General features: G+C 45.5%; 1 protein-coding gene across 1 annotated transcript in view; it reads left to right on the top strand.

Annotated features, from left to right (window-relative positions):
• Positions 1–1422: 1422 nt before the first annotated feature.
• Positions 1423–26222, top strand: part of LOC119436714 (nose resistant to fluoxetine protein 6) — a 38880-nt gene continuing 14080 nt past the window's right edge. Inside the window, exons 1-3 of the mRNA XM_049659603.1 lie at positions 1423–2622; positions 18580–18791; positions 22764–22875. Coding sequence (XP_049515560.1) covers positions 2220–2622; positions 18580–18791; positions 22764–22875 — 727 coding nt within the window. The 5' untranslated portion in view covers positions 1423–2219. The remainder of the gene's footprint in view (positions 2623–18579; positions 18792–22763; positions 22876–26222) is intronic.

Here is a 26222-nt window from a genome sequence, read left to right as displayed (position 1 = left end):
AAGGCACAACACAACGTCACGCACAGATAGAGTATGACCACTACAGATGAGATTATTATTATTATTATTATTATTATTATTATTATTATTATTATTATTATTATTATTATTATTATTATTATTATTATTATTATTATTATTTGATTTCAAGCACACATATGACAGGAAAGGGAAAGTGAGGAGCAGGCTGGCAACGGCCACGGGAAGGGGCACAACTTGGCCTGCCTACTCTTTAGAAAGGAGGTGAGAGAAACATAGAAATGAAAGATATGAAAAATGGGAGAAAAGAGATAGGAATGATAATGAGAATAATTCATAGACTTTTTCCGCCCCACAAATACCTGCGCTGTGAAGTAGTATGTAATAGAGAACGCCAGATCAGTTTTGACCATGTAGTTTTGTTTATTTCTTATTTTTTGCATTTTAGGCCCCTTGCTATGCTGTGAGTACTGTTACGAATTGAACCTGCCACGTAGTGTTCATCAGCTGATCGTGCCACATGCACAGAGCCAGAACAGCGACTTTTGGACGACAGCTGCTCGTCTTGAATAATGGCATGTCACAGGTTGCATGTCACAGGATCCCAGGTTGCTAACCTTTTACTTATAAAAAGAAAACGACTTATGCGTTCTGCCGCTTACTTTTTTTTATTTCCTCATACTTGATCAGTGATCTCTCTATCCTTTTCCTCTTGCCTTCCGCAGTAACGCCCTAGACGTGGCCGCCATCCACAAATTAAGTTTTGCCTCGAATGTGACGAGTACAGTGGCCAAGTCAGCCAGCCGTGTGTTTGCGTTCTTTCCCGTTCATTGAACAGCCCAGCTGCGAGTCGGATCTGCGTTCAGGCTGTGATTATGCTGCAGTCGCGCTAAGCTAGTAAGTTGGCCCGAATTTATGGCACGGAAATAAATTTCGAGCGATATGCTTTAAAAAATGATTCCCGCATTGTCCGAACTGTGGCCGACAGAATTAACTCAATCCTTAACGTTAAATACAATTGTTGCACTTGGTTTATTACCTAGCATGGTCTTTTTCAAACAGCCTACGCGCTGTAGCACGTTACCTTTTCGAAAGCTTCGCTTAAATCGGTTCTTACAGCAGCGCGGGAACCACCTGCTTGTTTAAAGAAATCATTTATCCCTGATCCGTTACAGGAAGAAAAAAGCAATCGTACTACTCTTAAAAGTGATTGGCAACATTGACGCAATATGCTGCGGTGGGTGTGGAAAGGAGTGCCCTGACCTTCCCCTGTGAGAGACGTCCCTTACAAGCTGGTTTTCCCTCTCTCTTTCTAGCTCACATGCCTCCACACCGAGCGATGCCTCCACACCGAGCCATGTGGCCTTCAGGCGACGCACAGAATAGTGGTAAGAGGAATGGCATAAACCCGAAGACGCGTTTAAGATAACTTCCGTTCCTTGAAGTGTGCAGAGAGCGTTAGCTGTAGAGTCATTTCTTCCTCATCGCACCTAACTAGCTCCATTGACGTGGATTTTCTGGACTAGGATCGTCATTAAGCTCCGAACCTCATGTGACTATAGCAGACGTCATTGCTCCCACGTTGATTTGGCTTCGCCTTATCTAGCGCTCGTGCGGCAGCCGTGGGTATTCGCTCGCGCTCGTTCCTTATATTGGTAGGACGTCGTGCGGCGCTGCTTTCCTTTACTTTTAAGCAACTGATCGTCTCTCATTTAAACTCAGGAATCGTTCCTTTTTCTATTCTCATTACTCTAGCTGACATCCGGTGTTACCTGCCGTCTCTACGCTTATCGTCCTTCAGAAAGCGTTGCGTTTTTTATCTGGTACAATTGTTCTTTCTGCGCACACAGTTTTGCCACTGTTACCGTTCAGAAATATCGTTTATTTTGAATCTCATTACTGTTTTTCTTAATGTCTGGCTGCACTCCGTGAGACTCGAAGCAAGCTTCAGTCGCTATTAGATTCGGGAGACGCATTCACACGCTGCCGCCCTGCGAATCTCCATCTACTTTCCGCGTGTTCCGCTATATATGACAGACTGATCAATATGCTGGCGATGCGCTAAGTTTATCTGCCCTTGCTTATTTTTTGCTTCCTCTCAACCAGACTAAAAACGGACTACGCGCTGTCGCTGACTGCGTTGACTCCTCTTTACCGGTGGTTTCCATTCTCGGCTCTGAACAAGACTGTGTATCGAATATCCATCTTCTCAAAGGCAGAGGGAGACCACTGGCCAATAAATGAGTGGAGTTTGTCTTTCCCCACGGACATCACGTTTTACCGCGATGTTCGCGCTGTCACCTGCGAAAAGCCACAGACGTGGGAATTTGTCAGCAAGAATAATTGTCTTAGCGGCGTGCTTGCTGTTCTCCATCAACGCCCGATGCTCGCGAGCGGAGAATGTGAGAAGCGCCTCTGAAGGAGAGTCCACTGCATTCAAGTCAACGACAGCAACCGCAGCGGGGGCCACTAATGAGACTGGTTTCGTGCAAATGCTACAAGGCTTCATCGCAAGTAGCTTCGACAACCTACCTCCCACTTTGACGCGTAAGCTGCTCGGGGCCGACATGCGGCCAGAGTGCAGTTTGGCGCTACTCCGGACAGTCACCGCCTTCAAAAAGTTGGAGCCATGGACATTGAGACGTGAGTGAGCACATACTTTTTTTCCCTTCCGCGTGGTGCCCTTGAAATGGCGAACACGCTTCTATACACTCTTAGAAGGAATGTTGGTAAAAAGGTAGTAACGGGCGCGGTTACTGATTTTAGCTACCATTACTACCTCTTTACAATCCGTTTGCTATACCTTCGATAATTCAGACTTAATAAGGTGTTGCCTTTACTAAGCAGTTACTAGGTTTCAGGGCAGTCTTAATGCGATGCTTAGTTTTTCTATCATTATGTTCGATTAAATATTATTTGCTGCACTCTGGCGCTCACATGTGCAGACTGTATGTAATGCAAATATAGATTTGTAACTTTGTTTATTTATCCAAATACATGTCGGAAATACCCGCACATTCCTCCGGTACAGTCTGTGCTCCTACCCGCCGTGGTGGCTCAGTTAGCTAATGCGTTGCGCTGCTGAGCACGAGGTCGCAGGATCGAATCCCGGCCACGGCGGCCGCTTTTTCATGGAGAAGAAATGCAAAAATGCCCGTGTGCTTGCGTTATAGTGCACGTTAAAGAACCCCAGGTGGTCAAAATTAATCCGGAGCCCTCCACTACGGCGTGCCTGATAACCATAACTGGTTTTGGCACGTAAAACCTTAGAAAAAAAAATGTCACAGTTTCGCCCTAAGGGCGAAGCAATGAATGCGATAGCAACACAGCAATGTCATACGAAGTAAGGTGAGCGGCTTTGGTAGCATATGAATTGTAGTAAACATGAGCTGATTAAGTAAGCAGGTGTGCTGCGGCGTACGTAAGCGCACTTTTCAACTACGAGTTTTGTTTTAATAACGGCGCCTCTAAGCCCCTGTCCTCTAAAGAGACCACAATATTGCTATGGTTTCTGTGACGTCAAGAAGTACGGCGCCACCGCTGTGTCGTCTACTCCGAAACGTTCCGAAAACACGTGCGCGCCTGTGCCGAACAGGGTGCATGCCCGGCGCTGCATGAGCGAGTGCTCCAGCGGAAACTAAATTCTGCGAGAGGGCGTGGACTGAACGCAGGCGCGGATCCAGGGGGGATGTCCGGATGTCCTGACCCCCCCCCCCCCCCTCAGATTTCTGCATCGCCCCCTCGCTGACAGGGGGATGGACCTGTCGCAAAAAAAAAATGGCCACCAGCATTCCTCAAAAGTATCTTTCGCGAGTACCTGTGGTAGCAGCCATGTAGAAGTAAAGCTAGCTCGCTCACAAGCTTAGTTGTATTCCGCAGGGGTGTGTGTTGTCGCGACGTTGCCGTAGTCACTTTTTCTCGTGAACACCTTGGACCTCCTGGCGCCGGCCGCGCCTTACTTGTCCCGTCGGTGGCGTCGAATGAACGAGGGGACGTCCATTTTGCCAAGCACGCCGATGTGCGCGCGAGCGCTTTCGCGCCTGATTGACTTACTTCCCCCTCGGGGTGTCATCGGTTGCCTCATTGGCTGTCATCGCTTCCGCGACCAACCTGCTTAATGAAAGAGATATCTCGCTGAAGTGTTCATATATAAATATTAACAACTAACAGCTAAACTAAGAACTACGCATAGGCAACTTTTTTTAACTGCAGCACTCATTGTCACAGTTACATGCTGACAATATCCAGTACGAGCACAGTACCCTTCGTACGTTACAAGTTTTTCATTGCAACTTCGCAGTTTTATTGTCGTACATAGGGGCTCAAACCCGCCGGATCCGTTTATCTGAGTGGGCGTTCTCACGTAGCGGGGCGAAGCCTCGAGCCGCGGCTGCGAAGAGGGGGAGTGTGACGTCAGCGGCCAACGCCAGCGCGCGGGTCTATAGGATGGCCACGCGTGGTTAGAGAAACGGAAGCAGATGAGTGCCTTGTGTAAAAGGATGAGGTCGAGCGGGAAACAAAACATGAAGACGCTGGCTCACGCTCTCGGCTAACACGCCACATCGTTCTTCTTGTAGGTAGCGTCGTGAGTCTTCATACGCGGTGATTCGCATATCGCAAACACCCAGCGTAGTGGTTGCCGCGTTGGAGCGGGGTGAGTCCTCCAAAGCAAACGAAGGTGTCTCAGCCGAACACAAAGAATCTTCTTAAGGAAATCAAGGTGTCCCAACAGAACTCCAAAGACGGGCGCGTGCTTACGCATTTATAACGAACCTGCAAAAGATCATCCCAAATTTTATTTTAAGAAACAATACAGGCTAGATATACCGCATAAGAATGGATAGTTGGGCGAGTTGTTACGATAACATATTCTTGATATAAGCGCGAAGAAGACACGGACGGTGGCGGAAGAAGACAGGACGAGCGCTAACTCACAACTAAACCTTTATTGGAAATAACGAACATATATATAAGTGATTGCAAAAACCGTAGCAAAGAAAACATCACATGGTCAAAAGGATAGCAGTTACCAGAAAAATCTAATCAGGAAATGGTGAAGCCGCTAAAATTTTTAAACAAGAAAAAAAGAAAGAAAAAACTCTACTTCGCACTGACGCACGTGCTGAGCAAATATTGAAATTCACCTTCTGACAACGATATTGATGCCTGGCTAACACAAGTTTCTCCTAGTCTTTTAATGTGAAATGCCTCAATAATTTCACGTGTAGTTTGGCATTTGTGTCCAGAAAGGACTCGCTAAGTCATGTACACACTGTATGCAACAAAGTTTTTCGCAACAGCTAGATAGGCTAAAGAAAGCTGGATATCCAGCACATTTGTTATCCCTAACCTGCGAAAAGCTTTCAAAATGGGTCAAGGGTGCTGCAAAAAAAAAAAAAACAGCAAGAAAAACATAAAAGAGAACGGTTTGCAGTGGTGCCCTATGTGCACAAGTTGTCACGTGGTTTACGGAATGTAGCCAGTAGGTACGACGTCAATACAGCTTTTTTCGGCTCCCTGTAAGTTGTCAAGGATGTGCCCTATCATAAAAAGGAAACTTGAGCGGGGGGGAGTAAAATGAAAAAATGATTGTGGCGTTAGGCACGTGTCCCCTTTAACACATTGTGACACAGGCATAGTCTATCACATTCCACTCAAGTGTGGTAAAGCTTATATTGGACAGAGCGGCAGATGCCTCAATATTAGACTAAATGAACATCAGCATTCTCTTAATAATCCCAACGCTTCTCATCTAGCCTCGCATTGTTTTACGTGCGGTTGTAGACCATTGTTTGAGGACACAAAAGTCCTTTCTAGACAAAAATGCCAAACTACACGCGAAATTATTGAGGCATTTCACATTAAAAGACTAGGAGAAACTTGTGGTAGCCAGGCATCATTATCATTGTCAGAAGGTGAATTTCAATATTTGCTCAGCACGTGCGTCAGTGCGAAGTAGAATTTTTTCTTTCTTTTTTTCTTGTTTAAAAATTTTAGTGGCTTCACCATTTCCTGATTAGATTTTTCTGGTAACTGCTATCCTTTTGACCATGTGATGTTTTCTTTGCTACGGTTTTTGCAATCACTTGTATATATGTTGGTTATTTCCAATAAAGATTTAGTTGTGAGTTAGCGCTCGTCCTGTCTTCTTCCGCCACCGTCCCTGTCTTCTTCGCGCTTATATCAAGAATAGATATACCGGGTGTTCAAAATAAAGCTTTATGGTTTTCTTAAAATTAGGCACTGGGAGGCACGTAAAGACCACCTGCGCAAATAAGTTATAAGTCCAAGGGGGACACAAAGTGAGATGATAATTATCGCTGTTAGCAGCCGAATTAACTAAAATTGAATAATTGACTTTTTATTGACTGCAGTAAGTGTGTATTTTTGTATTCAAAATTTAAAGGCAGTCGCGTTTCTACTCAGTTTCACTTGGAATAATTATTCTAGCATGTCTGTGCTCCGAGATATCCAACTCCAAACGCATGCAACTGCAAGAGAGTAAGGATGGCCGCAAAGCTCCTCCCTGATGTGACGCGGCTGTTGCGTGCGGCGTTTAGTCTGACAACGGGGCGGAGGCATTGGCAAAGATAATAACTGTCCCCCTTCCCCTCTCGGCTGGCGAAATGAAAAAAAAAATCGAAGAAGCCCGTAACCGCTGTCGTAACACGCGACCGCGCAGCCTGTAAAGATGGCGGCAGCTGCCATGCCGATATAATGGCGCGAACGGAGAAGCCGGAGGGCAGTCCGTGTGCGTAATGGTGACTAGACGACCGGAGATGGTCCTTGCCTGGCCTACGCAAATAAAGTGACTGCTGATTTCCAAGTATTGTCAGTTTTATTGAAATCAAGAGCAACAACTGCACCATCAACAGCAGAAACCTTTTTTAGCTATGCTAATTAATATTTCATACTGCCGCTTTAAGTTTGGTGTTGTCATGCACAAATCTCATGACAACACTTCACCCATCAAGATGTCAATGCCCTAAAAGTGTTCAAAATGCCTCCCTTCCACAGCAACGCAAAGCATAAACCGCTCTCGCGTCGACTCGATAACTCTGCGCAGTACGACAATTGAAATTTGGTGTCGGATATTTCGGAGCACAAACAAGATAGAATAATTATTCCGACTGATACTGTGTAGAAACACGACTGCCTCAGTTTTCAATACAAACATACCCACTTACTGCAGTCGACCAAAAATAATTGTTCAATTTTAGTTCATTGGGCTGCTCACAGCGATAATTATCATCTCACTTTGTGCCTTCTACATGCGGTTAGCATGTAGAAGTCGACTCCTGTCTCGCATCGTTTAGGGACTATTCAACAAAAAGAAAACTGGAAGTGTCCGATAGTGGGATCGAACTTCTGACTCTCAGCACAAGCTTGATGCTCTTATCAGGCCGCTGCGCTAACCGCCACGAGCACACACACACATCTCTCGTGCCAACGCCAACTAGTTCTTTGAGACGACTGCTTGGCACGCTCGCACGTCACACATCGCGAGCGAGAACGCATGCACGCGCGCCCGGAGTTTCCAACTTTCCCGTGTGTCACGAGCTGGAGCGTGCGGGCTTCCCCACCTTCGGGATAGGCCCGGGTTTCCCAGTCATTTCCTGGTACCTCACACGTATCACGAATGCTACGAAGACTCTATGCGACATTATGCCACCTGCGGTATTGACCAAGGCCGTAACGGAACAAGTTGTAACGTTTGTTCAGCAGAATAAAACCAACACGGTCGTCATGCCGGCGCCATCCGCTATACCGCCATCATCTTGCTACTGCCTTCACACAGAAGCTCGCGTAACACACAACACTGCTTGATTCATGCAAAAGGACGTTAGTCCATTTGGTAACCCTCTGGAGGACCCCAAACGATGAGGGATAGCCAGCTACCTGAAAAGTGCTTGCCATATGAAGGATTCTATTAAAGCAGTGCGTAGGAGCTGTGTAATGTTCTCTGCTGTTCAGTTGCGCTGCATGTCTTTCTGGCCTTATAGTCCTCACTTGTTAAATATGCACACACACACACACACGCGCGCGCGCGCACGCACACACAAAAGCAGTACGCAACAGTGCGAGGCAGTGTATGCTTACTACTGTTACAAAAATACGGCAGATCCAACGCGCTTTCTAGAATCAACGTGAAGCCGAACGTTCATGAAAAGGCTATTTAAAGTAATTTTATGTGTACACTTTTCTTTATTTTAATCCGGTGCAGCGTGTAATCTCAAGCGATATATTTATATTTATGCATCGTACAGTTACTAGCTTTATGTTATGTAGTGTTTATGCACTACACCGTTCAGGAGCTATGCCGAGTTCATGCGGATGTACAATGAGAGACGTCGACGCAGAAATGTTCCGAGGACGAAGGCGATGTTTGAAGTTTGTCGAGGGTGAAATGAATAAAGAGAGGTGTAAGCGGAGAGAAGTGTAAAACACACGTAAATAAATCTAAGGCTTTTATGTTTTCTTGTGGCACAGTGGCACATACTCGTTGGTCCAAGAATGGGGGAGGCGAAATGTAACACGTTTACGATAATCACTGTAGCCATTGAAAGTATTGAGCTATTTCATTAAGAGGTATATTCGCTTAGGGATATACCTATGAGCAGATATTTTACTTTACAGATTTTATGCTGTAGCTTATTGTGTTGGAATACAGAACAAAGGTACTCTCACTGGCACTAGCTTGTTCCTCAAAATTCCGTCCTATATAAGCAGGAGCATACAATGGCAAATACATACTTTTTAATAAATTAATTTCATTTGATTTCATTTATTTCTGAAAGTGGCCAAGAACAGCTCTAGCCCTTAGTATTGGTGCACTTGTGTTACACAAAGAACAGAAAATAAAAAAAACAGAAGACGTTAAAGTACAGTGGCAAAATGCAACAAAAATTGAATTACATTAATGACAGAAATCAGATAATGAGCAAATGCAAGAGCTGAAAATATCAACATCGTAACGCAAGGTATATTTTGTTGTATCACAAGACGTGTTACAGCGTTAGAGGTGCAAGAGGAGTTAACGTACAAAATGCTGGGATTAAGCAAGTTTGGGCGAGGCACGCAAAACGTTACAGCCGACAGTAACCGCGGACAGGAAAAGTGGTTATGAATTAGTTTATACAGTTACAGTTAGCCACTTACAAATTTCTGTGTCACTTTCCCAGGAAAGCCTTCCCAAGTGACAGAGCTCCGCTGCATTGAGAAATCTGTAACTGTCTACGGTGTCACTGTGAATACCTTTTCTAGTTTAAATAGAGTGATAAGTACACCGCCTTTGTACTGTAATACGGCTGCAGCAGCAACGCGACGCGCGCCGCTTGTGAAAGGCCTCTGACCGCAGCGCCACGTTTGTCATGATGAAGCGGAGAAGCACTGAACTACTCTCCACGCCCGGCAGACGGCACATCTACCCATTTAGCCACGGTAGCGGAGGCGTGCAGCGGAGAGAGTGCGGCTGCCGCTGACGGTGCGGGCGCATTTCTGGAATAATCCATTCACGCTAAAGGCGACGCCGCGAGACAAGCTTAAACGGCAACTGCAACACCCGGTTTGTGACGTTCTAACACCGCCGTTTTACGTCTGAATGCCGATGTGCTGCGCCGTCGCGCAACCGTTGGCAACGAATCAAGCGGACAAGCCGCGGTCAAGGCGAGTCACCTTTAATATAGAGACGGCAGGAATGTAAATATTCTGCGAAAGGGTGGCTGCTTGGGCTGGTTTGATGACACATTATACTTCAGACAAGAAAACCCTTTTTAGGGCACAGAGCTCTGAAGGAAGGCAGAAGACGACAGCACAGAGCTGCACTAACAACCAAGCTCAGGGGGTGCGAATATAAGTACAGTCCGAAGGGGAGGGGGGAGAGAAGTGGGAAATGCGGGGGATAGCAACATCACGCACGAGGACAAGCCTGTTTAGGTCTTGCCATAACCGGGTCGAAACCAGCTTTCAAAACCAAGTTGAAAGAGCTAAGGCGCGGACTATATTTCGGCGTGACGGGAACGCGTGGCACGTGTAGTGCAGATGCCCTTGTCTAGCGTCCGGTGCAGTCAGCGTGGCCGGCGGCGTTCGACGCACTTTGGCGCGGCAAACGTGGGAATAAAACGTGTCGTATCATGATCATCATTATCATCATCAGCCTTTATTTATGTCCAATGCAGGACGAAGGCACCTCCCTGCAATCTCCAATTAACCCCTGCCTTACGCTAGCTGATTCCAACTTGCACCTCCAAATTTCCTAACTTCTCGTATACGTGTCGCCAAAGTGGTCAAAGCCGCTAGACTAGAGCAACTAGAGAGCATCGTGCAAGGTAGATCCAAATAGGTCGCGAAGCTTCGGGCGAAAACCAGTTCAGAACGAATTGTCACCGACATCAGCAAGGGTGGTTATGGGAGCAGCGATTGAAGCGCGACTATGTTTGGAGGGAACAAATATTGGGAAAGAAAAAAGCGTATTTTAATGAAAGCGAGACACAGATTCATTCAACGAAAATAAAATTCCTAATCAATTTTATATACGCATGACGAGAAAAGCAGAGACAACTTTAGTTTAGTTGATCATTCTCAAAAAATAGCTTTTTTTTTTCAGCGCCCACCGATAGCGGCGGGCGTTGACGCCGCGATCACTTACAATGCAATGCAGATCTTGACGTGTGCAGAAAGACGCGCTCGTAAAGTTCACCTGTTATAAACGCCCCCCTCACATGTTTGTTGTTTTGCTTGTTGATGTTTGTCTGAATTTAGTGGCGTGGGTAATTTCATTGTTTCTTAACCTGTGCAGTCATAAGTATTGAGTTGCGACCGTCAGATAATTGTTTACTTTAGTTGTTTTCGTGCGAGAGCGCTGGCGATAAAAGGACGAGCACACCACGCCCAAAGCGTTCGTCGGCCTCAAAAGAAAGTGTGTTCTGTGCAGGGATGCGATTTCGACACCCGTACGGCTGACCTTTTCCTGCATCGCTTTCCGCGGTGAAAGCTCGAAACGCCCATGAAGTCAAATTGCGAGGGATTTGAATATACAGCTCTATTGGCAGGCCTCCGAAAATAAATTTCGCACCTTAAAGAACAAAATGACGTCACTTCTGGTTTTAAAGGATATGACGTCACATTATTTGTTCTTCCGCCGGAAGTGTTCCCTCCTCACACAGATGGCGCTAAGCCCCATGAACCGCCGATGAACCGCCATGTTTTGAACGTAGGGGCTTCTATGGAAGCTTCGCTACCAGGTATACTTGCGTCGCGTGCTAGCTTGGGTGGGCGGTAGCAGCATGCTAACCTGGGGCGTGACCGGAGATCTTCGTTCGTTTCGCGTTATGTTCAGTTGATGCAACGTCACAAAGTGGCAGTATGCAAAATTTGGGACAACGGGAGGGAGAGAGCAGCCAATCGGCAAGCGGCGAACTCCCCGGATAACAAAAGTCCGGGGACTTCGTCATTTTGGTGACGCCAAAATGACTACATGCTCCTTTCAATCATTTTGATTACGAGCACGTCGTCTGCTAGGACAACACCACCTAGGTAGCACTAGACCTACGCACTCCGTTCATGAAGTCATGCTACCGGGCCCGACTGCCATAGAATCTGATGGGGATGCTCCCACGTAAGCGACAGTGATTTTGACTTCACCGCTTTCGTTACGCCAGCCTTGGCAATGGAAATTTCGGGCCAGGTAGCATGACGTCATCGGAGTGTGTAGGCCTGTGCTATCTAGGTGGTGTTGGCTAAGAGTAGAACGCGACGAGATGTGAAGTTCGAGCGATCATGCGCTCGCTACGAGACCGTCTTCGCGTGGCACGTCTCGTGAATTAGATTGGATCCAAACGGGCGGCTGCGGCTACGGAATGTTTCACCGCTTGCCGAGTGGCTGCTCTCTCCCTCCCGCTCTCAAAAAATTTAGCTGATCGCCGGGCCGCTACGGGGTTCGTTCAGAGCTCTTAACGCTGTTTTGCTCGGTAAACAAGTTAAAATTCAGTCTACAAAGAGCAGCACAAATTCTCCACGGATGAAATAGCCCTTCATTATTCCTTCTAAAGGAGAGCTAGGCCGCAATTATGTAGCGATGCCTTATGACTTATTTTACACTAGTCTTATCATCCACCGCTCACGGCCGGCTGATCCCGTTGATAACGCGAGCGGACCGTCGCTCTTACCACTGACAAGGCGTGATAAGCGCGAAAAGCCATTATTACTTTAAAGGCATCGCTACAAAATACCGGCCCTAGGCCGGTATTTTGTAGCGATGCCTTATTCTATACTAGTCTTATCATCCACCGCTCACGGCCGGCTGATTCCGTTGATAACGTGAGCGGACCGTTACTCTGACTACTGACAAAGCGCGAAAAGCGCGAAAAGGCATTAGCATCGGAAAGGCATCGTTACAATATACCGGCCCTAGAGTTGAAATTTGTCTTACGAATTAGTATGTAGGTGCTGTATGCGAACGTAATTTGCACAGGGAGTATTCTTATACCACAAAATGCGTAATGAAAATGACTTGGTCTGAAGGAATGTAAAACACAATCGAATAAATATTGATGTTCGCACAACTAAACTCCCTGGTTTATTTCTTTGTCCGTATGGGTGCTATTATAAATGAGATGTAAGGCAACTTGTGTCCAGCTGTAAACGTTTGGAATATCAATCAACAGAATTTTTTCCAATAGAAATAAATTGGTTTCTCTGAAAAAATACACAATTTCTTACCTCGTTCCATCATCTCTGATTAACTGTGTGATCTGTGATTTGATTAACAGCTTGCATCATGGAAACTAATAGTTTAGACTCCTTGATGGTCCTATACGTACGTAGCAGCGCCAAGCTTTTACAGCAAACTACAGCCTTAAATAAAACACGGCACTGCATCACACCGCTCACAATAAATTCAATGTAGCGTAAGGTCCTTTTCTGTTCTTGAGTACGCTCAGCAGCCAATTAAGTTCTTGCTCGTCAGAAGGAAGTGCAGGCGAGCAATAGATTAACTTGATGGTGCTGTTCGTAAGTTCAACTTTGTGCTGCTCACAAGCCACCAGTCCAGAAGGCTTGAGCTGGATAAAGAAAAAACGATGTCTGCCAGCTGCAGTGGAAGCAGCAGTCATTTCCTTGTGAACTGCGGCCGCTGCACAATTCAATCTGATTTTTATTCTGCTATGTGGCTGTTGATATTGGTCGTCGTATTTCTCAAAATGTCTTCAAGCTTCTCCTGCAGTATAATTTTTTTCCCTTCTGTTGTCCTACGTGCTCTCTTGCGCTTAACCTCAAGTTATGCAGTACCAACTAGCCCACCAGTCAATTTTCTTGAGTATCATTTTGTCGACCGTCTTTCAACAGGTTCATTGCTCACTTGTGTACAAATACTCATTATCCGCTTGTTCAACACACGTTATTTTCATTCACATCCTATTTGCTTGAAGCGCTTGAGCAAGCTTGGCTCACTGTCTCTTCAAAATTATTTTAGTCGACCGGCATCCCGTCGATGCCTTGCTTGTTCTTTCTGCGGGAGTTTTCCTCAGCTAGATCGTCGGATAACATCGAACGAAACATGTCACTGATTAGCCGAAGATGCACCCTCGAATCCGCACAATATGCTTCACGAAATGCTTCTCGAAGGGGCGCTCGCAGACGGCTAATGCGGTTGAAACATTTTCTCAACACGGCGTTGTGAAAGCTCACGTTTGTCGGGAAGTTCTGGGATTCGAGGCGTCAAAATCAGTGATATTTTAGCCCGTGGCTGGCATGTTTGTAGCCGAAATTACGATTCGGCCCAAATTAAGTGGTGCCCGTCCGGCTAGTGTTCTTCTGTGCATGAGCACTTTCACTGTGCCTCGAAGCCTGAAAAGCTTGTGTATTCACGGACACCAACCATAGTATTCACTTCGCTCCTTAAACTTCTAAGCAAATCACAGGCACTCGGGGAACTACCCTGACTGCGAGCGCAGTGCACCGTGCCGTCAGCGTGTTAACAGACGATATAAATGACCGCTTTTAAAATAACTCATTGCAGTAGAAATATCTCACTTTTATGTGCTCTCTTAGCATAATATAATCAATTTCTTTCAGATTTTACTGTGAAAACAAATTACCTTAAATGTAACAGTCACACAGTAACAACAGACTCACAGTAGCAGACGACGCGCGCTTCGCGACAGGCCTCTGACCGCAGCGCCACTCCTAGCTGCTCTCATGACGCAGAGAAGCAGTGAACTACGTCTGTCGGCACTCCCGGGCCCATCTACCCATCTAGCCACCGTACCTCCGCTGGTGGTTAGGCCTGGTTAGGCGCAAGGCATTGTGGGAGAAGGGAACGCCTGGCCGCGCGTGGCTCGCACCACAGTGACGTCGAATACTAGGTCACTCTATATAGCTCGCACGCTACGCGCACTATGCCGGGAAAGCGAACAGGCGAGTTTCCGGACGCCGCGGCAGCCCGCACTTGCCATACTGAAAATAATAATGAATTTAGCCCGCAAAACATGATTACAGATCCTATTTTTGGGGCTATATATTCATTATTATTTAACATGCACCAACTAGCCCAGCAGCAAGTACTACTAGGGTATATTCCCATACTGACTTCGAGCCGCCGCAGCCGGTGCGCGCGCATTTCTGGAAAGGTCCATTGACGGAGAAGTCAGAGTAGCCTATTCCTATCGACTCTGCATGCCGGACGCTCACGGCTGCAATTCCCCAAATGATCCCAAACCGCCGAGCTTCAGGGAGTATGCCTTCGCGGGAAGTATGCAGTTAGCGCCGATGGGCTTTCCTCCTTTTTTTCTTTCTTCTTTATTTTATTACGCTACGAGTGTTGTGACTTTATAGTTTTGTTTCTTCTCTCGTGCCCGTGATTCGGGGCCACTCGAGAAACACTGCTCGCTTTTAGGAAACTGGCTGTCTAGAACGAGGTCACGGTTTTGATTCCCTGCTGCAACGGTCACATTCCGATGTGCCGTGCCCATTAAAGCAAAACAAAAAGTGATGTTCGCATACACAAATTTGGGTGCACCTTAGAGAATGCCAGGTGGTCAAAATTAATCCGGCAGCCGTCCACTACGGCGTTGCTGATACCAACCGTGTTCCTTCAGGATGTCCGACCCTGTATATCAATCCAATCAGTAAAATGTTACGCCTATGTGAACTGCACAGCTAGAAATTGTGAATTGAAATACGGGTCATACGGTAATTAGTTAAAAACCTAATTACTCATCTTTTGTTAATTAGACGAATATGCATTTCATTTTTTGGGGCAAGGTATGTCCGCCTCTTCGAGTAGACCAGCTCATGAACTAGAATTGTGTCACCTGCCACAGGCAGCGTTTAAAAATTTTTGAAAGTGTTCGCTGAAACACCCGGTATGTAAATAGGGCACAACCGCAATCTTTCGTTCATTGGACGCCTGTTCATCTTGACACCCGCCGGGAGTGGCTCAGTCAGCTAAGGCGTTGCGCTGCTGAGCACGAGGTAGTGGGATCGAATCCCGCCCGCGGCGGCCGCATTTCGATGGAGGCGAAATTCAAAAACGCCCGTGTGCTTGCGTTGTAGTGCACGTTAAAGAACCCCAGGTGGTCAAAATTAATCCGGAGCCCTCCACTACGGCGTGCCCCATAATCAGAACTGGTTTTGGCACGTTAAAACCCCAGAAAGAAGAAGAAGAATGCTCATCTTGACGGCTGCACTCCGCAGCACCCCTTTTCAGCAAGCCCTCTGCTGCATGCCTGCAAGGTCCACGGGAACCTTGCTGCAGGCAAACGTTCAGACTGGTTCATCATACAGGGTGTTCATTTTTAAGTTTTACGAAATTTTTAGAAATCGCCTGCTCGAGGTAGCATAATTCTTATCATTTAGCTCAGTTATTCTATGAGGCGGACATTAGTAGCACGAGAAATCCAAACACATATGCAACTGATTAACAAAAATTACTAATTAACTTGTAGTTAATTACTTTACGGCACATATTGCAATTTACGAATTGAAGCCGGTGAGCTTGTCAGGCGTAACCACTTGGAATGAATTTTCAGATTGACACCAGTTTGAAGATATGCGCCATCAAACTCGCCGTAAAAATGCACTGTTGTTCCACTTACTCTTTAACCAAAATGCTGTTTTATACATAGAAGCACAAAAGTAACTAGAACGCCTATGTATTTCGTCCCAAGCTTTGTGAAATAATATCTCGAAACTGGTGTCATCCTGGAAATTCACTTCAAGTGGATGCGTCTTGCAAGCTCACCGACTGCAACTCATAAATTCATTATGTGTCGTAAAATAATTAACTAAGAAGTTCATTAGTAAATTTTCGTTCATTAGTTGAATATGTGTTTCAATATCTCGTGCTACTAGTGTGCGCCTCTTCGAATAACCCAGCTCAACGATAAGAATAATGCTACCTGCCACAGGCGATTTTGTGTAAGTCTTATGATGGCACGACTTTTTTGTTGCGTTTCCGAGGCACAACTCGCTAGTCGGGTGAACTCAAGAGTTTTTTTTTTTTTTCGAGCGCGAGTTTCGAGCTTGAATTATGCATTCAGAGTTAAATCGTGTGCCCCCTAAACCAAGATGGCGAAATTTGAGCGAATTCAGTAATGTACAGAATGTGTGCTCGATTTTGCCTCTATAGCAGTTGAACTGTACAGCAGTCTGGCAACACTGACAGATGGCGAATGCAGCACGTTCTGCATTGTCGATAGGTGGTGTCGGACAAATGCCGGTGTTAAACATATTCGGCTGTTTTTTTTTATTGCCCTCTCCTGCAATTCCTTCTGGCACCTTCAGTGTACAAATACATGTTTATTGATGTTTGTTTGAGTTATAAATACTCAAACAAGTACTACTGAGTTTATTTGAGTTATAAGTACCTAGGGCTCCGTTTCTGCAGTGATCTTACGTGGAAAAGCCACATTGAAACCATTCTAGCATCTGCTAACCGCTGTCTGGGCCTCATAAAACGTAGTCTAACACAGGCCTCACCCCACATTAGGAAACTAGCATACACTACATTAATTCGGCCAAAGGTTGAGTACGCATCGGCCTTATGGACCCAGAGCAAGAGTACCTTGTTAATGATGTGGAAGCTTTGCAAAATCATGCTGCGAGATATATTTTTTCGGACTATTCACGAACAACTAGCGTCACACAGTAAAAACAGCGTGCTGAACTCGAGAATTTGTCAGTTCGTCGCAAAATAGCACGCTTAACACTCTTTCATAAGCTTTATCACCACCCGTTCATTCATGAAGATTTTTTCATACCCCGTCTGCTATACTCCCTCGTCATGATCGTCCTTTCAATCTAAAACGCGTTTTTTTTTGCCGCACCTCACGATACGCTCATTCTTTCATACCACGCACTACAAGCGAGTGGAATAACCTGTCATCTGACATTGCAACAGAACTCGACTTTAATCAATTTCAAAAACTTGTTGTTATGCCCTAAATGTTCTTCAACCATGCTCGTCCCTTGTTATCGCTCTCCCTGTTTTTTTTTCTTTTCTTTTGTCGGTTTTTATATTTACTTACAGTTAAAAAGAACTGTTTCGTAGTGCTAAATTTCAGTGTTTTGCATTGTATAACCATTGCATTGTTCTGCATTGCATAAAACTAAACTTTAACACAGTTGTGCTTACGATCTTTTTTCCCCTTTTTTTGATGTTTTATTTCTATTTGCTGAGTGTGATTGCTATTATTGTTTTTCGCCTTTCTTTTTTACCGCGTATATTGTTGTAATGTTAGCTTTGATGATGTTGCATTCCCCCCTATGTAATACCTTCCACCTGAGGGCTTTACGGTATACTGAAATAAATTGACATTTGTTTCGGTTACTTCGAAGGAGCCGTCACTGGCGAGTGGGGTTTGGACAGCAGCCTAAACAGTAAACAAAATTTCACCATTTCACCCTTGTTGGTTATCCGAATACCGCTCCTTCATCGTTATTTTTCTCGTAATTTTCTGGAATGGATATACTCGTAGCAGAACACCCTTAGTGTATCTTCATTGCACCTTTGCATTTTCTCAGAGTGTTAAAGGGGTGAAATGTGCGAAAGAAAGGTAATCGTGGTTCCGTCTTCTCTTTCCTTGTCGCTTTAAAGATCCGTTATTAACTTGCCTTAATAGAACTGTTCCAACCTAGCTTTATCTTCTCGGAAAGAATTGCTGGCCGCACTAACTGCTGTAGTACGCTTCGCATTTTGGCTGTGCTATTAATTCACTGTCACATTGAACTTTTCAGAAACAACCAGATTTTGTAACCATCCTTGAGTTTTCGTTTGACCCATTCAGCTTCCCGCGTTTCCCGGATGTATGCGCGTTTTCACTGGTCCCGACCTTCGCCGCGCGCAGTTGCCCCGCTCTCTAAGTAAATGCGAGAAGGGCATGGTGCATTTTAGGTGCACCAGTGAACACATCGCCATCATTAGTACCACTTAATTAGCAACTTCACCAAAGCTTCGCTTCACATAGATTCCAACACGTGCGTTTTATTTGCAAAATAATTTTTAAATTTTTTTAGATTGTGATTGGGAAGCTCCGTGTCACTAGAAAAGAGGGGCAATGCTTCCTGTAATATTTTTTTCCCAACGTTTGCATGCGCCCGCAGTTTTCGATGCGACAGGAAAGTACCCGACGGGCGTGCTACAGATGTCCCGCGTTGACCTTGGCGCTTTCGACGAGTGTCTCGAGACGGAGGTGAGCGACAGCTCCGGGAATGTAGTCTCGCATGGCCAGTACTGCAACCTCGAGTTTCATCTCAAGGAGGGCTTCATCGGAGAAAGAGAGATGGAACTTCTCGCATCCCTTGTACATCAGAAGGTAAGTCAATCGGTTTTTCTCATTCTGCACGTGTGGGAGGCTAGCTTTCTTTCAAAAGAACAAAGTTTTTGCCGTACACCACATCTATTAGCAGCTTCGAAAATGCCTATTTATTAAGCGTACTACGTGGTACACAAAAAAAAAAAACCCTTTCAGGAGCTACTCTATAGGCGCCTATTTACACCGCGCAACAAGTTGACCAACTTTTTACGCATTTGCAGGAGAAACATGTTATGGGTGGGCTTGCCTTATCGGACGAGCGAGAATTTGTTGCGAAACATTTAGTTCATGACTGGTTGGTCAATAGTTGAGCAACAATTCGCCAGATAGGAATAGCATGTTGGGAACATGGCGGCGATATTATAGAAGCGAACTCGCTTTGCTGTTGTTTACTCTCTTGAAAGACCACCATACTTGCAAAGAAGAAATTGCGCAAAAGGAACTTTTTTTGTTGCTTCTATCAGGAATTTTCTGCGGCAAATTGTCTTTTTGATTAGGACTGCCTAGCGACTTTGGATCATCCTAAATTTCGAAGTTTGGGCGCGTCGCCATGTGTGAAACGGGGTCGTTGATTATAGCAAATGGTAATATGTAGTGTGTCCTAGAATACAGCGTAAACTATAGCTACCACGACTAATATGGTGGCTATAGTTTACGCTATATCACGAGAGAGAAATTTACAGAAGAATAAAATTGGGTTGGAGTGCATACGGCAGGCATTGCCAAATCCTGACTGGGAGCTTACCACTGTCATTGAAAAGAAAAGGGTACAATCATTGCATTCTACCGGTGCTAAGATATGGGGCAGAAACTTGGAGGTTATTAACAAAGAAGCTCGAGAACGAGTTAAGGACCGCACAAAGAGCGATGGAACGAAAAATCTTAGGAGTAACGTCAAGAGACAGGAAGAGAGCGGTGTGGATCAGAGAACAAACGGGGATAGACGATATTCTAGTTGACATTAAGCGGAAAAAGTGGAGCTGGGCAGGCCATGTAATGCGTAGGATGGATAACCAGTGGACCATTAGGGTTACAGAATGGATACCAAGAGAAGGGAAGCGCAGTCGAGGACGGCAGAAAACTAGGTGGAGTGATGAAGTTAGGAAATTCGCAGGCGCAAGTTGGAATCAGCTAGCGCTAGACAGGGGTAATTAGAGATCGCAGTGAGAGGCCTTCGTCCTGCAGTGGACATAAATATAGGCTGATGATGATGATAAACACCATGGTGGATTAGCGGTTATTTAGGTGCGGAATTTCCTGGGCGGAATTCAGGTGCCATTTCGCTGCTACAGCCGCCGGCTTTCTCGCTCAATGAACCCTTTGACGCTTTGGCATCAAAAAAAGTAAGCTCTCTAAAAGAGCCCGCACGTGGGAGAGACGCAGAAAGCAGTCTCGAAAGCATGGCGCTGCATAGTGAATGCGTGGGAGGACAACCTAGCGTCTTCAAGATCATTCCTGATACCACGAGAACACGATGGGAAGCCCGACATGCACTGTAAAATAATTTACATCCTTAAAAGCAAAAAAAAGGGTGTACATCGATCTATAATCACACCCTTACACTCAAAAAGAATTGGGGGTGTTAGCTGTAGACCGATTTACTCGCTTATACACTTTTAAGGGTGCAAATTATTTAACAGTTGGGGGTGCATTAACGTAAAGCTAATCTAATCTGTTTCTATTTCATTTCCTCCATTAGTCCTCCGCGATTGGTCAAACGTACTGCGGGCCATGCCTACTCGGCTTGTTTGTCACGCGACGTCACGCAGCCGAGAAAACCTCTCTGTCAAAAGGACGCGTACGCACTAGCTGTGCATAATTATGACGAAAAAAAAAGATTTATCATTTTACAGATTTCGCCAGCCATTATCCCTCCGCTATTGGTCAAACATTTTTCTTGCCGTGCCCACTTCCCCTGTCTGTCAGTCGACGTTGCAGAGCCACGAAAGCACGCGTCAAAATGACTTGTACGCACTAATTATGCATTAATATGCCGACTAAGGCCAATGGATCTCTTTTTTTGGGGGAGGGGAGGAATAAGTGGCGACCTGCACCGTTCTACAAGGAACTTGAAGGTGGCAGCCCGCCGATCGCTCGTGCGCTGTCTAGTCAGGGGTGCGATCCTGTACGCGTTCCAAAATGGAACGGAGGCAGGTCCATTACATCGAGCCGCACACGATTGGTCAATTTGATCGTCACGGTAAAAATTGACCAATCGTGTGCGGCTCACGGTTCAAATTGACCAATCGTGTGCGGCTCGATGGAACGGACCGCGTCCGTTCCATTTTGGAACGCGTACAAGATCGCACCCCAGAGCTGCTTGCGAGAATGGATTTTTTTATAACTAGTTCGGTCCCATCGAAACCTTCTATACTTCTGCGCGCTCCTCGCCTTTTGTCATTGAATTAGACAGGAAAAACCTATAAAGAAAGGCAATGCTATTCGCTTTGAAAGCAAACAAAAGTGACCGGCTATAAACGAGGAGAGAGTTTGATTAGGCTGTTCAAACAACGGCGTCTGTGAGTCACCGCCCGATGCTTGTGTCGGCGACATGACATGACAAGAACTTTATTTGAGTCCTGAGATCTAGGCAAGCCGAAGGCTCCATCAGATTAATCAATACTTCTTTTTGGGCGAGTTGGTACATCTTGAAAGTTTGGGTGACAGCGCAAACAGACGACCACAAGAAGGGAGACACCGACGCACGGAATCAACTGTTAGCGTGTGTCAAAGAGTGCATTGAAGATAACGGTGACGTATCCTTCCAGAACACCGCCGGCGTGTCCGTTGATAATTTTCTGTCTTTGTTGCAGTCAGCGCCTGTGTGTCCGTGTCTCCCATCTTGTGGTCGTCTGTTTGCGCTGTCACCCAAACTTTCATCAGATTAAGTCGGTGGCTCCGCCCACGATGGGACCGGAAGACCAAGTCCCGTCGCGAAAGCTTGTGTCGGCGGTTACGTAAATTTCAAGTCAGGAGATTGAAATAAGATCAGAATAAAATTGTTTTACGCTGTGGCAACCACGATGTACTACGAAGTTTTACTTGTTGAAGCTTGCTGCCAGCTGCCCAGAGAAAGGAATGATAGAGATCATGAAGAGATATTAACCACAAAGGCGTGCGATCGCAAGGACGGAGGGAAATAGGGGAATGGAAATGGGGAGAGGAGGTAAATGCGCTCACGCGTGTCTACCGCGGTATGCAAAGTGAAATGCGTTTAAATAGACCAATCGTTCTTTAAAAAAAGAAGAAAAAAGAAGAAAAGGGGAGCCTTAAAGTGACTATTCCCTCGCAGGCCGACGAGTGGTGAGGTCAATTTCCAGTGTAGTATATATCATTCCGTCGTCGCAATGCGGCTGAGAGCAATTGTCTGAATTGGTAATTCAGATCGCGGTTGGTGACAAAATAAGTGGTCAGTGCTCCCTTCCCAGCCACAGCATCACCCGCAGCACTGTCCATTGCGCATGAAGTGTCAGGTGGATAATGTGAAAGCACCCTTTTTTTATAGCCGGCAGGCTTTAATATTCCTAGTAACTGGTCTATAAAAAAATTCTCGTATATTCAACGAAACTGAATACTTCGATTCGAAACGATAGGATGGTACACAGTGATATGGGATGATAGGATGGTAACCAGTAAGATAACCTCTCGAAGGCCTCGCGAACCATCAGTCTATTGTATGTTTTCCTAGCAAATGGATGCGGTACGGACAACACGCGTCTTTTGTTGCATGCAAGCTGCACGCTTCTTCAGGTTGCGGAGGAGCCTCGGAGTGTTTTCAGGCAGTTTCCAGTTCACATGGCATCATATTAGTTATTTCAATGTTTTCTTAGAGTACCGGGAAGCTCTTTAACAAAACATATCCGGTAGTCGATGGCTTATAAATGCTGTTCGCAGTTACTGAGTCAAAGGAATAAAAAGGTCACTACAGTCTTGAAATTCGTTGAGTTTTTTTTTTTTTCGCTTCTCTTTCAGCTGTATGATTTCAAAGGATTATTTATGGACATGAAAGTACCATTCCTTCGCATGGGACTATGCTTTCTCGATGACTGCACACAGAGTGATTTACAAGCGCTAGTGGACACATGTAAGTCTAACCACATCCTTCTCTCGCATATCTAAATTGTTACTTTCAGGCACAAGTTTTCAGTGGAATAATATATAATGGTGCACTCTCTAACCTGCCTTTAAGGTGCGTAGAAAAATATAATGAAACATGCAACTTTTTTGCTGGGGCATGATGTTACAAAAATACCCTCTGTTGGAGACATTGGTATGCTCGCTGACTTTAACCGCACTGGCAAATTTGTTAGTACAGAATGTGTTAAAATTTAGAAATAAGTGATGCTTATCTCAGAGACAGAGTTCTAGTGAATTACCTTGCACGCGATTCCTTATGCGTTCCCTGTTCACTGTATCTTGCCCTGCAATTGACATTTACTAATACCCCACAGTCACCTATAGCTTCCAAAGACCTTTGGAAAGGTTAGAGGGATCGTGCGATCACATGCTGCTTCATGATGGCTCTAGTTCGCTCCTTCCCCCAATTACGGGATGAGCTTGAAAGTACGTGTGCGACGATTTGTCGTAAGGCGCATTCCCCGGTATTGCCCCGGTAATCGAGCTAGTATTATCAACTCTCACATCATCAACGGTGCAGGCGAGCGGCTTTCGATCAAAATTTGTGAGTTCACATTGATGCGTTGAATAGCAAAGTTTCGACAAGGCGAACAACACCATTAAGATTGCTCTAGTATATTCGAAATGTTCTATAGGTCTCATACAGATTTTATGCGCACGCAAAAAATGGTTTCATCGAGTGTAATCGTTTGGCAATTATAGCGACATCGGTATAGGGGCTTGCCTTTTTCATTACCAATAGATCCAAGTAGTGCAACGTCACTTCTGTGTACTTTCAGAAAGCTTTTCATTCTTTGTTACTGTTAGTGGGAAGCGAGCACCGAAGCTGGTATTGTGTGTGTAAAACAAACAACTTACTTGTTTTTTTAGGAACTTACACCATAAGAAACCCTAAACACTGTAGGGACGTGCTGGCATGTGCGAAATGCATGCGGCTATACTATAGCCATATTAAAACAAGTTGTACCCGAAGGAAAGACCGTTGGCATTTCCCTTTAAGTTCAGTTGTGTTTTAGAGCGCAGCTCTTGGGCGCCCGTTTCTACGGCGAGCGTCGGCGTCCTACCTCGTAACCGAGCAAACGAGTACACCGAAAGATGAGAGCGAACGCGGAGTGCAGCGGGAGATGAAAGACGGGGATAGCGAAGCGATCGCGAGGAGGAAAACGCCGGAGGAGGGAATGGCGAAAACGTGTAAAGAAAAGCGTAGTGCCTCACACGATGGAATTTACGGCGACGAAGGCTACGAGATGGCGCCAGAGTAGCGCGCGTCGTCTGTATGGAAACAAAGCGCTGTATGAGCGGAGGTCTGTCTGCGGCGGCTGCTGTAAATCGCACCCACGTGTCACGATTAGCGCCACGTGTCACACTTCGCTCTGTTTGCAACGTGCCGCGCGAGACAGATTGTCCACGTCAGCCAAAATATCGCGAAATGAAAACACCTATAGAGCTGTACTCAAATTTCGCATTAGGGAGTATCGTAATCGTCGTTCAATTTTATGTTCAACGAAATGGCTAGTGATCGCTGTCCGCCACTGCCTGACACTACGAAAGTGCAAGCGAAAGCCTGAGGCACGACGTTAATGGTAGCGTGTGTATTGGGAGTGCCCACGCAAATATGATTTCACTATCCTGCTCCGTCATGTGGCTCGAACATACTGGCTGGTAGATATTCGCACGATTCAAATAAAAAAAAGTCCCATTTTCCTCCGGAAGGCGAAGTATTGCTTGCAACAGCGAAATAGTAGAAAATTATACGAAGTAAAGGTTGTAGTTTTATCGGCCGCATAAATTACAGTAAAAAGTCGCTTACTAATTAAATTAACGAGCGTGGTGTCATGCCCGCACAGGCCAACATGAACACATCTCACTCGATGACCGCGGACACTCGCTGTCCCAACGGGGGTGGGATGAAAAGTGGCAGCAGCGGCGAGCGAATGCTTCATGCTGCCTCTACAGCTTCAACGCAGCTCCGAAACTTGATATTACGCGACGTTCAATACTAAGCGTGCGAAAACGCAGCGTACACGAAGCTATCAATCCTCTCGGTTCGCTTGACTTTCGTGCCCGACGAAGAGAACCTCCAAGATAGGACGCTAAATACATTTTAAAAATATTTCATATTCAAACACAAAAGTCTTCTGTGAGGCCTCGTTAAACGGGCACTTTGATTCCCGACGGCAAAGTAAGTTTTTCATGATGACGAGTCTTGATGGACACCAAAGAACATTTATTCGAGGGAAAAAAATACGTACTCTGAATAAAATTCGTTCGTTCGCCATATAATGGCGTTGAAACTGAAATGGGAGATATTCTGAGCAAGTTGGTACCCATCATTACAGTTGACGCTATCTCCAAATAACCATGGAGAAGTTTGAACACTTGGCGGGCCATGACGGCTGTGAAGAGAGGCTTCGCGTCCACGGTGTTTTCAACATCGAAATTTTCACCCCATATAAACTGCGACCAACAAAAGTATCAAACAAAGTCAATCAAAAGTACAAGATGCAGTAGGGAAAGGTACAGGTGGCTGACAAAGCAAGCACACAGAGAAAACGTTGCTGTCTCTGCACTGACTTCTGCACTCGAGAGGTCAACGGAGCAGATTAGAAATGTGGTAGGTTCAGTCTGCGTCGTGAACAATGCGCCAGCTGTAGTGAGCACGTGAGTGTTGCAGTGGAATATACACAGTAAAGTAGACGCGCGTATGAAGCGGTTTATTGGCGTTTTGGCCGGGGTCTGGCTTTCATCAGAATACAATGCATGGCGTCGGTACAGGTATTATACGTGTGTATATCAACCGAATGAAGATATTTTTACATGAGAAAGGAATAAAATGGGCGAACTAAATGCATGTCAAATCGTTCTAAAGAACAGCTGATATGTGTATAAACAGATAGCCTTTGCAAACACATCCTCTCAATATACAAAGCATAAAAACGCACAGAAATGAAGTACAAAAGCCAATCGCCAGGTGACAACAGAAAAGGTTACCCAATATGTGCTATGCTACCAAGCAAACACACACTCAAAAAAAGAATAGTGGCGTTCTAGTAGGAAGAAAGGAAATGAGGGAACATGTGACTAGCTACAAAGACAGGCAACTGAATTTCCTACACTTGCATTCGAACCAGACGCGACGGTATCAAACTTATAGATAAGGAAGGATTCAAGGGCTTCTCTATCATAATTTGAACGAAATCCAGATTCACGCAACGTGACTTTCAGCTTCTCAAATGAGTGGTTAGGGAGATAGAGGTGTCTTGAGATGGGGAGGTTGGGCAACGTGTTAGCGTG

Source organism: Dermacentor silvarum, chromosome 1 (assembly GCF_013339745.2).
Source record: "Dermacentor silvarum isolate Dsil-2018 chromosome 1, BIME_Dsil_1.4, whole genome shotgun sequence".
NCBI lineage: Eukaryota > Metazoa > Arthropoda > Arachnida > Ixodida > Ixodidae > Dermacentor > Dermacentor silvarum.
The sequence above is the reverse complement of the archived record's forward strand: the minus strand, read 5'-3'. Positions and strand labels throughout refer to the sequence as shown.